At 37.0% G+C, this 12819-nt stretch overlaps 1 protein-coding gene across 1 annotated transcript in view; it reads left to right on the forward strand.

The window, feature by feature from the left end:
* The window catches only part of SLC15A2 (solute carrier family 15 member 2), a 35641-nt gene that overhangs the window by 15845 nt on the left and 6977 nt on the right, over positions 1-12819 (forward strand). Inside the window, exons 8-19 of the mRNA XM_033090473.1 lie at positions 906-988; positions 1412-1498; positions 1671-1760; positions 1854-1898; positions 2951-2983; positions 3694-3782; positions 5001-5082; positions 5645-5779; positions 6740-6904; positions 7054-7100; positions 8586-8696; positions 9354-9450. Of these exons, the coding sequence (XP_032946364.1) occupies positions 906-988; positions 1412-1498; positions 1671-1760; positions 1854-1898; positions 2951-2983; positions 3694-3782; positions 5001-5082; positions 5645-5779; positions 6740-6904; positions 7054-7100; positions 8586-8696; positions 9354-9450 (1064 nt within the window). The remainder of the gene's footprint in view (positions 1-905; positions 989-1411; positions 1499-1670; positions 1761-1853; positions 1899-2950; positions 2984-3693; positions 3783-5000; positions 5083-5644; positions 5780-6739; positions 6905-7053; positions 7101-8585; positions 8697-9353; positions 9451-12819) is intronic.

Consider the following 12819-nt stretch of genomic DNA (forward strand, 5'->3'; position numbering starts at 1 on the left):
GAGAGTAATGAAACATAAAGTGGGAAATGGTAGGTTGAGATGAGCTCCCTTGCAGCCAGGGGCCAGGTCTTTTTTATCTTTATTCCCAGTAATGTCTAGCATAATGCATAATGTAAGAATGAGCGAGTGAGATGCTTTGTGGTGGTTAAGAGCATAGATTTTTGGATCAGATAAGCCTCAAATCAAAAGTGCAGTTACTGGCCATTTCTAGCTTTGTAACCTTATACAAATTGCTTAATTTCTTTAATCTTCAATTTCTTTATGTGTAAAATGGAGAGAGTATTACATAGTTTGTCAGGTTAAATCAGTTGATGTACGTAAAATGCTTACTACTTTACATATAACAATAAATCTTCAATGGTAATAAGAATAACCATCAGGACAATAATGAATTTGGGAAGGTCTTTCATGCCAGGAGCTTGGGCTTATTTGGTAGGTCCTGGAAAGAAGGTTTTAATTTGGCATCAGATAAGAGAAAGAAGAGACCAGGGATTGAGAAACTAGTTGTTGGCCTTTCTGATAATTTAGGGTAGAAGTTGTGAGGTCCTAAATCAGAGTCATAGCAGTGGTGATGGAAAAGAGGGGACAGACTGAAGAAAGGGGACCAATCGAAGCTGGTAATATCTCTAATGTAGAGATGGAGAAAGAAGAGTGAGAATTCAAAGGTGACTTCCATTTCTGTAATTACAGGGAAGTCTCAACATATATCTCTTAACAAATGACCATTGCATTCTTCTCTTGGCTCTCCTAATTTTTATAACTCCAAAGTCAGGAGGTGTTAAGTGAGTTTCCTCCCTTTATGAAAACTGCCAGTCACTTCTACACTTCAGCAGTCTGTCCTTAGCATTGACATACTGAGTGTGCTAAATGAGAAGCTCAGAACCTTGTTTGTTTATCAACTGCAGTTGTGTTTGCAATGGGAAGCAAAATGTACAAAAAAACACCTCCGGAAGGAAACATAGTGACTCAAGTTGTCAAATGTATCTGGGTAAGTCCATGAATTGTTTACCTGCATTTTCAATCAAAGGGAAAGAGATGCTGCGGTGAGCATATAGGCCTTCAAACATAGGTATACATTTTTTTTTCAATGACCTCTGTTCTACGTCTGAGCCTTTTAGCCACCTGCACAATGGCGATAAATCAGTCTTCCTCTGTGCCCCTACTTAACCGTTAAGTAAACACAAGTAATGTAATCATTTTTAATTGGCAAAATCTTCTGAAATGTAGTTATATATGTTGCCCACAGCATGTAAGGATAGATAAAATTTTATCTAAAATATTCTGAAATTCAATGTCTGATTAAATCCAAGGGTTGGAATAAGTCATTTAAGTGAGGGAAGGGATGATGAATTAGAAAAGGCAAGAGGTGGTTTCTTTTTGTCTCTCCTCTGATATCTATGCTCTGCCCTAGTTTGCTGTTTCCAATCGTTTCAAGAACCGTTCTGGGGACATTACAAAGCGAGAGCACTGGCTAGACTGGGCAGCTGAAAAATACCCGGTGAGTTGGAATTCCAAACACATCTGTGCCTCTGTAGTATCTTTCCTCATGTTCAAACTGATTCTCTCCTACTATATTTAGCCTCTTCTCTTACTGCTCTGGGGTACTTCTACTCCAAGCAGGAAAACGATGTCTGGCAATTTAGCCTGTTCCTTCTTTCCCTTTCTTGTAGAAGCGGCTCATTATGGATGTGAAAGCACTGACCAGAATACTATTCCTTTATATCCCATTGCCCATGTTCTGGGCTCTTTTGGAACAGCAGGTAAGAAGAGTTGTTTTGAAAGCTACCCCTTCTTCTAGCCACTTCCCTCTTACAGAAAAGGGATTTCTCATAATAGCATCTGTCTGTCCCTAGGGCTCACGATGGACCTTGCAAGCCACCAGGATGAATGGGAATTTGGTGAGCTGAAGAGATTTTCCAGAGAAGTCTATTATTTTCTTTATAATTCATATTAGGGAAAAATTAATTTCTTTGTGTTTTTCTCTGAAAACTGATTTATGATCATAAGAGAGGTGCCTTTAGCAGGAAACTACTGAGGAGGCAAAGTAAAGAAAGCTCATCTAAAAATAAAAAAACAGAAGCTTTAAAAATCAGGAATATTAGGATGGGAAGGGTTTAAATGCATACAAGGAAGTATTGAGAGAATAGCAAATGAAGTGATATAGACCTGGGACGGTGATTGTTTTCTTCTATCCAAGCCTGCCCTCGGCACAACAGGACAGGTTAATGTACACAACTGGCCCCATCTCTCAGGCAAGCATCACAGCAGAGGACCTACACATGGGATATTTTGGACATGGATATGGAAAGAAGGGGAAAGTTGTAAGCATTATTGTCTCTTTTTCCAATTTCCATTCTTTGACAAAGTCACATAAAGCTCCACCCCTGCTCTCAGCTGTTCCACTTCCTAGATTATTGTATTGTTTTTCTGCCATCTCAGTTGTGAAGATGGTAGGGTGGGATGACGCCAGAGTCTTATTAGCTGTCTATTTGGAGCCTGCCAAATACAATTTTACCTTTTCCCTTCCTCTGTTTGCCGAGGATTTACCATGATTGTCTTCTTGTTGATTCCCCTGGGGAACAATTTTGGAAACACTATGTGTCAGTGGGAATATTTACCCTAACCAAAAAGACTTCTACTTCACATTATTACCGCACACAACTGCAGTTAGAGATTAATGAAAACACACTGACTCTATTCTCTCTGAGGTCAAGAAAAGCATAGTACACAGAAAAGAATATTCTGCCTTAGGCCTATCTTCCTTCAGCAAAGACAGCCTGAAGCCATTCCCAGTCTGTTGCCCCACATACCCTTAGAAGCATGATCGTGGTCCTGAACCAAAGACTTGATGAATTTTAACTTACACTTCTTAACTGCTAATTACCAAGATTGTTGACTTAGGCTTTTCTTGTCTTTAGCCATCATCTAAATTTAATTTATTATGTTTCAGGGTTTTATTGTGCTTCAGCCGGAACAGATGCAGGTAGGAGACTTCTGTATAGTCATGGGGATTTATTCCTTTCCTCATCTATACCTCTACCTGTAATGTTAGGATTTCCGACCACAATTTGATACTTTTCTTTGTATGCTGAGAAGTGCTAAATATTGAGGTGAAAATATTCTCCTTAAGCCCTACACTTGTCTTTCACATCCTCTGTTCAGTAAGTATCTCCTGCCCAGCTCCAGGGAGAGTGAGCTTTGAGCTCACAGGAAAAGTATATGAGTTGGATTTTTTTTTTCCATGTCAAGGTAGTATCACAGAAATATTGTCAAAGAAAGTGAAAGTCTTTGTTGTGTGAGCAACCAAGTCAGAATCTTTGTTTATTAGTGACTCCCAGTTCTTTTCTTAAACCCTTGTTCAACAATCCCCAATTCTTCCTTTCTTCTGGCCATGAAATCTTCCTGTGGACTGTGGAAATGCAGATGATAAGTGAGAATGGGAGGGAAGAGTTCCCAAGTGATTGGCAGCAAAACAGTTTCAGAGTGAAACTGATTCCTTGGGATATTTGGAAACTGAGGTGCAAAGGAAATAGAGTCTTGGGTGTAGAGGGGCCGAGATGTGGAATCATTCTGTACTTAGTATAATGTAAGTATGTTTGAATATGAGGGAGAATGTGCACAAGCAGGTGAGAGCACATGATCACACTTATGATAGAATATTTGTAACCAATCCTTTCTACCATGGTCTTACAGGTATTAAATCCCCTTCTGGTTCTTATCTTCATCCCGTTGTTTGACCTTGTCATTTATCGTCTGGTCTCCAAGTGTGGAATTAACTTCACGTAAGTGCTCATCATGCTTGTGTTGCTCCAAACTGACTCAATATTTGCCCAGTTTGATAAAGATTCAATGTCAATATTTTTTTCTACTTAGTGATGATTTGTTTTGACTTATCATTTTTCCTGCTTCTATTTACCCATGTTAGACTAAATGCCTATTACTATTGTAGGATGGGAATTTGAACTGCTTAATTCTTATTATAGAGAGTCCAAGCCATCGCAGCAGATTTCACTGTATGATGTTGAAGGGATAGCCTAACTTCACAGAAAGTCAAGAGTATGTGAGAATAGGCTCCTAAACCAACTTCTTACTTTATTCTTGAAAGTTGCCTCTTCAAAGAAGTCCAAAGACTTTGATGACAATGAATCCCTTTAAATCTCTTATTGTCCCTATGAAATAAGTGGGGAGACCTGGTAAGAGTGGGATAGAATTGTCCCTATTTATTGCTTTTCCCCATTCAAAATAGAAGTGTTATTCTTTTTCTTTTTTAATTAATTAGTTAATTTATATTTTTATTTTTTTTAAGGAGGGCGCAGCTCACAGTGGCCCATGTTATTCTTTATGAAGTTTGACAGAAGAGGGTTTCAAGCCTCTTCTAATTCCTGACTTAATAGCAATTTCTTTTTAATGACCACTTTACCATATTCAAGTGGCCTTTTGTCATTTACTCATTCATTGAGCAAATATTGGTGAGTTTAGCACCAAGTACCATGCAAATGGAAAAGCACAAATCTTGCCTTCAAGGAGTTTATTGTTTAGTAAAGGAGCTAGAATGAGTGTAAGAATAATTATTACACAAGGTGAAATACATTAGATGTCCTAAGAAGGGAAGCAAAGTGCCAGGAAAATGTAAAGAAGGAAGAAAGTCCTTCCTGCTGCCAGGGGAAAGACTTCTGAAGAAGAGGAAAATGAGGAAATAATGTATAGTGCCTGGCATGTGCTCAACGTTCAATAAATCTGGCTGTATTACTATTATACTTGTTATTATGACATAATGGATAGAAAAAGCATCATAAACAAAGGTAGCTGTGGCAAAATGTGGTGCCTCACAAACAACAGTTCAAAGTGACTCAAATAAAGAGAAAGAAGGATGTGTTCTAGGAAATACTTTGAAAAGGACTTGGAACCAAATCGGGAAAGAGCTTTATGGTAGGCCTAGGGGGGGTGCATTTTATTGTTTATACTCTAAAGTTTAGATGTAATCTCCCTTCTCTCTGCAGATCGCTTCGGAAAATGGCTGTTGGTATGATCCTCGCATGCTTGGCATTTGCAGTTGTGGCAGTTGTAGAGATAAAAATTAATGTGAGTTCAATAAATCTTAAGCTCCATAAATGTAGGACCTTTTCTATCTTGTTTGGTGTTCTGATTCCCTGGGACCTAGCATAGTACCTATTTTAAAGAAGGTGCATAATGAGTAGATAGAGGGCAAGAGCAGCAGTGCAAAATGAGGCCCATCTCTCACCTGAGTGATTCAGAATACATTGTCAAGGAATTTACGAACACTAATAGCCAGGGTATCTAGCCACGTTTTTGGAAACACAGGCTTATACGACACCTTACCAGATGTTCAAACAAATACCTTTTAGGCAGACTGAATAGCCACTATTGGGGAATGACGTATGAGGCCACAGCTGAGTCAAAAATCTTGAACTTTGTTACCTGACATCTGTCCTTGCTACATTGAGCTGGTGTTTCCCCTCCAACTGCCTTCGGAGTTTTCTAATCCAATTACTCTTCAGAGGGAGAAAACTGTGTCTTCCTGACTAGATGGACTAGGCTGTCAGAGATTTGACTGAGATATGTGTTCTCATTTTATCCAGAGGGTTACTTGTTGGTGATTCTGACATGTATTTTCTGTCCTAAGGAAATGGCCCCACCCCAACCAGGTCACCAAGAGATTTTCCTCCAAGTCTTAAATCTGGCAGATGATGAGGTGGCGGTGACAATGCAGGGAGATGAAAACAATTCTCTGTTGGCAGAGTCCATCAAATCCTTTCAGGTGAGATATGTACGTGCAGAGTCCATCAAATCCTTTCAGGTGAGATATGTACGTAAATGAATTAGAAACATTCCAATTATGCACCAAAGCAGCAGCATAATACAGTGGTTAAGAGCATGCGTTTGTGGGGTCAAACTGCCCCAGTCCAATTCCTGGTTCTGCCACTCCCTCGCTATAAGACCCTAAACAAGTTATTTTATCTCTAAACTTTAGTTTCAGCATCTGCAAAATGGCAATTTTTATGTCAAAAGCTATTGTAAAGATAAGTATTATATGTAAAGTGCTTAGCATAGTGTTTGGGACATTGTCAGCTCTTAGTAAGTTGTAACTTGTATTATTGTTTCAAACTGCCTACTAATCACACATCCTCTGGAAGAGTTTGGCTTGCATGTTTTCACCGCTATTATTATGCTTATTTTAAAATATTGTTAATAATAAAAGTAATATGCATTTATTGTTAAAAATTGGAAAGTATGTAGGAAGACATAAAAGCCACCTTTAATTCCATCACCCACAGATAATTACAGTGATCATTTTTGTATAAATGAATAAGAAAATTAATTTTTTAAAAGTGCTCAGACTTTATATGTTTTGACCTTGATTTTTTCTTAACATTAATTGCATCATAAACATTTCCCTATGTCCTTAGATAATCTTTGAGAACATGATTTTATTGGACACATAAAATTCCATTCTAGATAATATCATAGTTTATTTTAAGATTTCCTTATAGGTATTTAAGTTTTTTATTATTTTATATCATCCTATAATGAATACCCTTACTCATAAATATTTATGCACGCCTCTAATTAGTCCTATTGCATATTCCTAAAAAAGGGATTACCAGCTTAAAGAATAATGTTGAAAGTATCTGATGAGGTCACTGGCCCTAGGATGATACGAGATTGTGATGTCCAAGAAGGGGTAGAAGGTGAATATGACAGGTTTTTCATTCTACAGAAAATGCCACATTATTCTAAACTCCACCTAAAGACAGAAAGCAAGGATTTCCACTTCCACCTAAAATATCACAATTTGTCTGTCTACACTGAGCATTCTGTGGAAGAGAAGAACCGGTACAGTCTGCTCATTCGAGAAGATGGGAAAAGCATTTCCAGCATGATGGTAAGTTGAGGAACGGCCTAGGTCCCAGATTGTTAGCTTAGAGTATAATCTCATCAATATATTACCAAGGATATGCAGAATGATGAAATGTTCTGTTTGTTGGTTCCCTATTGTCAGCTGTAAGTGATTTTCACTTTCCTCTCTTTAAGGTGAAGGATACAGAAAACGTAACAACCAATGGGATGACAGCTGTGAGGTTTGGATGTCAAGGAGATCCCACGCCACTCTGTTCTCTTGAATCTTGAGTCTCTTCTGATCTGTGGGGGCTTCAAATGAAGAGGCCTCACACTGCACTTGTCCAGTACAGGGATTCTCTCTCCTAGAATGTCAGGGGCATGGGTGTCAGAAGGCGTTTTCCAGGACACAGAGCAGATAGGCTTCCTTTCCCATGTGGTATTCAAAGATGATCCTGTATCTGATGCATACATCTCGTCTACTGAATTTAACCACTTATCTTGTTCTCAGGAAAATAACTCAGTACTTTTCTCTCTGTGATCACCAGAGAGAAATTTAGAAGTGAGAAAATAATCCTTCATTGTTGGTAGTTGAGTATCTTTTATTGTTACTGTGTTTTTGTAAAATAGTTTTTATTATAAACTTATAGAGGCATCGTGATGTAATAAGGGTAACACATTTGGAGACAAAAGACTTGGTTTTGAATCCAGATAAGGCTGAAGGTCTTGTCAGGTAGCCTGGGAGTTACAGAGATAGAGCACCAAAGAGGTCACCTGCTTTCTGTGGCAGGAATCTGACATGAAATAGAGAGATTAGGCAGTTGCTGTAAAAATCGATAGGACTTCCTTAGGTCAGAGAGCCATAGGAACCTCCAGAAGGGGTAAAAGTGGAAATTTCTAGATCAGTGCAGGATTCTCTAAAGTCCAAGAATCAACATTAAGGATTCTAGTGGGAACTGCCCTTCTTATCCCATGGGCCAGAGACCAAGATCAAAATAGAAATGTACCAAAAACCTACACTGGGGGTACAACTTAGGGGCCTAGGTTCAGAAGACGAGAAAGATTGTTCTGGAAGGATCCAGTCAGGATTGTATGCAGACTCCAGAACAATGATAACTCAACCTATTATGAATTGGGAGTCTGAGTTTTATGTAAGTGAAATCAGACTTTATTTATAAGAGGATAAATATAAGTTTCATATAAATACTGGTATGTGTGTGTATATACATACATACATATATATATATATATATATATATATATATATATACATACATACATATATAAATATTACCATTTTTCTTAGTGGAGTCTCAATTGGTGAATCCCACTATTACAAGAGGGAAAGAGACTGGGTTCACCAAAGCTGGATTAATGAAGCAACTGAGACTGCCGTGGATGATCATGGTAATGTCCATCCCAGGTAGAGATTAGATGAGAGTGTAGCAGGTAGAAAGCTAAGACCTCAGGAAGGAGAAAGTTAGGGATAGCTAAGATTACTGATTACTTTTTACATTTGAGTTCATTCATTCATCCAGTTAACAATATACATCGCGTCCCTTTTACGTGCCAGCCACTGTTCTAGACTCTGAGGATATAGTAGTAAAAAAAAAAAAAAAAAAAAAAAAAAACAGAAAAAAAGGCAGAAAGGGCCCGTATCCTGTGTACCTTTTATCTGTACCCCTATTGGGAAGTTTTGTCTTATGTAACAATGTCTCTATCCCTAGGTTTGTTAACACTTTGAGTAAAGAGGTCAATATCTCCCTGGGTACAAATCTCCCCCTCAGTGTTGGTGAAGACTATGGTGTGTCTGCTTACAGAACTGTGCAAACAGGAGAGTAAGAGCATTACTTTTTGGACATTTTACTTTTATCAACAATTGTTCTTCACATGCTTTCTTCGCATATAGGTGTGTCAAGATAGAGGTATACCTTCGCTGATTTTCTGTATCCACAGACTCTTTTCCCACCCTTGCCTCCTTCCCTCCCCACAGAGATATATTGAGATATGATAGCTGTGAAGGCCATACTGTGTAGTAAACAAGGCCCACCTCAGGGAGGTTTGCAAAGTGTATTATTAGCTCCCATTCCTACCCTGTGGTACTTCCTGTTGGCATATTATTACTTCAGGCTTATCCTCTCAGGTTCACTGTTTTATGCTGTTCCATGAATTCATAAGACTCAGATGAGAAAAGTTCCTCAGACTTGGATGAGAAGACTTAGGTACTGAAGTCCACAAAAGTAGATGATTTGTGGCTTCTTTATTCACGTTTAAGGTTAAAAAGAAAATACCCAACCGGCAATGAAGGGTTTAGATTAGGGTCAGAAAAACCTGGCATGAAAATAATTTACCTCCAGAGACTCCTCTCTGTAAGAGAAATGGTGGCTTTGCTGCTTGACTCACCATAGAGAGATGAGACCACTATTTCCTCTGGTGAATGGGAGTGATTTTCTAAGCTGGGATGTTTATTCTAACCTAAACACCTCCTGTTCCAGATACCCTGCAGTGCAGTGTAAAACAGAAGATGATGACTTTTCACTGAATTTGGGTCTACTAGACTTCGGTGCAGCTTATCTATTTGTCATTACTAATGTAAGTAGCTGATGGCCATCCCTGTTCTCTCCTTTCATATATACCGGCGGTGCCAAAAAATATGTATACACGTGACATGTATTCGTATTTTGTCATAGGTATATATTGAGTATTACAATCACATACTTATTTCCAGTGTAAGATGATAGATTCTATAGTGACTTTAGAAAGCGTACCGAGGTCTCCATAGAGGAACATTAAAAGAGGTAACCATCAGCAGCAGGCGCAGAGTCTGGGGGAATGGGAGACATAATTTATTTTGAGTCATGGTTTGCTTCAGCATCATTATGGCCCCAAGAAAACAAAAATTACTTATGTCTTCTTGATTGACTCCACATGCAAGTGTCCTAGCTCCCTGAAAATTCATCTGCTAGCGTATCACAAGCTGAAATACCAAGACAGGTAGCAAATGTCAATCTCCACAAAAACGTTAGGACATCAATTAACTGTGGTCCACAAAAGCAATTGTCTCAGCCATCGGGGTAGGGTACCTCTGAATTTTAATTTTGATACCAATCTTGATCCTAATTTTATTTTGTTATTTTTGACATTGTATTAAATATAAAAAAAAGATAGTGAATAAGAAAAAGATGGAACATTTCTAAAGGTGTGGTGAGAATAATCTGTGAAGTTTTACTTATTTTAATTAATTTAATAACCTGATACAATTGGTATACTATTTTTATTACAGCTTAATTGAAATATAATTCATATGACATACAATTCACCCATTTAAAGTATATAATAGTTTTAACTATATTAACATATTCGATGTATATTGATACATATTCACTATATAGGAAATATTTTTTCAATAATACTGATGGCACCAAAAATATGCATACAAGTGGACACTTTGGTCAACGTTGCTCAAGCAGTAGTTCACCATAATCAGAAGTGTCTGGACACGGATGGTAACTGCTTTGAGCACCTCTTGTAATTGCAGAAGTCAAATGTGACTTCAATTTATCTTTTGTTATCAGTATATGACGTCAGACAATTAAGTTCGTGAACTCATCCTAGAAAAAGTGCTACATACCTCATTGCTGAATTTCATTATAGTCACCTTAAAGTACTCCCCTTGGGAAGCTATGCACCAACCCCAGTGCCTAGTCCACCCTTCAAGGCAGTTTTGGAGCTCTTTTTCTGGAATGGCCATCAGAGCTGTCATCGTATTACCCTTGATGTCCTGAATGTCATCAAAATGTCTTCCTTTCAATATTTCCTTTATCTTTGGGTAAAGAAAGAAGTTCTTAGGGGCCAGATCAGGCGAGTAGGGAAGGTGTTCCAATATAGTTATTTGTTTACTGTTTAAAAACTCCCTCACAGGCAGAACCATGTGACCTGGTGCATTGTCGTGATAAAAGAGATGTGAATTATTGACAAAAATTTCAGGTCGTCTAATTTTTTCATGCAACCTATTCAGCACTTCCAAATAGTACACTTGGTTAACTGTTTATCCAGTTGGTACAAATTCATAATGAATAATCCCCCTGATATAAAAAAACGTTAGCAACATCATTGCAAAAAGTTCGCAAACTTAATTGTCAGAACTTGTATATTGAATATTACTTTTTTTTTTATTTGGGAACATTTTTATTTATTATAAGGAGCTTCCAAATTAAAGAGAAAAAAGGGCAACAATTCTATCTTAATTTCACATCTGCTACTTGCCAGGATCACCACACCCCAGCTGCTTTGTCTCCAACAGCTTTGCTTTGTCACAATTCAGTTCCAACTGACTTAACTCTTCTCTTTGTCACTTTGCAGTCATACTCCCCAGATCAACTATTCGATATTTTAGAAGCTCATAATCTCCTAGAATTTAGTATTCTATACCGACTACTTCCACGTATTGTCCACCCATTCCCTTCTTCTTTGTTTTTAATTAAAGTTTATTGGAGTGACAATGGTTAGTTAAGTTCCATAGGTTTCAGGTGTACAATTCTGTAATACATCATTTACATATTGCTGTGTGTTCATAACTGACTCAGTATGACAATTTTAATACAGTTTTCCTTTCTTAAAATGTATATATATTTTTGGCACCCTCTTTATATATTCAATTTTTTAAAATATATTCACAGAGTTGTTCAATTTTAGAACATTTTCATCATTCCATAAAGAAGCCCCACACCCATTAGCAATCACTCCCTGTTTCCTCCTAAACCCCCTACTGTTAGTCAACCACTTGTCTTCTTCCTGTCTTTATAAATTTGCCTATTCTGTACGTTTCATATAAATGGAGTGATACAATATGTGGCCTTTTGTATCTGAATTCTTTCAATCAACATACTTTTCAAGGTTCGCCCATGTTGTAGCGTATATTAGACTTTATTTCTTTTTATTGGCAAATAATGTTCTATTGTATATTTATCTATTCATCAATTGATGGACATTTGGATTTTTCCTACCTTTCAACTATTGTAAGTAATGTGGTTATGAACATTCATGTACAAGTTTTTATATGGATATATGTTTTTACTTTTCTTGGGTATATATCTAGGAGTGGAATTTGTAGAGTTATATGGTAATTCTATTTAACTATTTGAGGAACTTCTAGACTTTCCTAAAGTGAATTCACCATTTTATATTCCCATCAATAGTGTATGAAGGTTGCAATTTCTCTACATCATCACCAATACTTGTTCTTCCGTCTTTCTAATTATACCCACCCTAGAAGGTGTGAAATGGTATCTCACTGTGGTTTTGATTTCTATTTTCCTGATGGCAAATGATGTTGAGCATCTTTTCATGTATTTATTAGCCATTTACATATGTTTTGGAGAAATTTCTATTTAGATCCTTTGCCCATTCTAATTGGGTTGTCTTTTTATTATTGAGTTGTAGACATTATATGTTTCAGATATAAATTCATTATCAGGTATATGATTTGCAAGTATTTTCTCCCATTCAATAGGTTATCTTTTTAACTCCCTTAATCATATCCATTTAAGCACAAACATTTATAATTTTTATGATGTTCAATTTATCTATTTTTTTCTCTTGGTTGAATGTGTTTCAGGTATAATATCTAAGAAGCCATTGCCTAATCCAACGTCATGAGGATTTATGCCTATGTTTTCTTCTAAGTGGTTTATAATTTTAGCTCTTACATTTAGGTCTTTAATCCCTTTTGAGTTAATTTTTGTATATGGTATGAGCTAGGGGGTTAACTTCATTCTTTTGTAAGTGAATATCCAGTTATCCCAGAACAATTTGTTGAAAAGACTATTGTTTCCCCAGTAAATGGTCTTGGCATTCTTATTAAAAATAAATTGACCACTATAATTAAATTATATATATATATATATATATATATATATATATATATATATATATATATATATTCGTATATAGTCAGGGGAT

The sequence above is a fragment of the Rhinolophus ferrumequinum genome, chromosome 2, assembly GCF_004115265.2.
Source record: "Rhinolophus ferrumequinum isolate MPI-CBG mRhiFer1 chromosome 2, mRhiFer1_v1.p, whole genome shotgun sequence".
Classification (NCBI taxonomy): Eukaryota; Metazoa; Chordata; class Mammalia; order Chiroptera; family Rhinolophidae; genus Rhinolophus; species Rhinolophus ferrumequinum.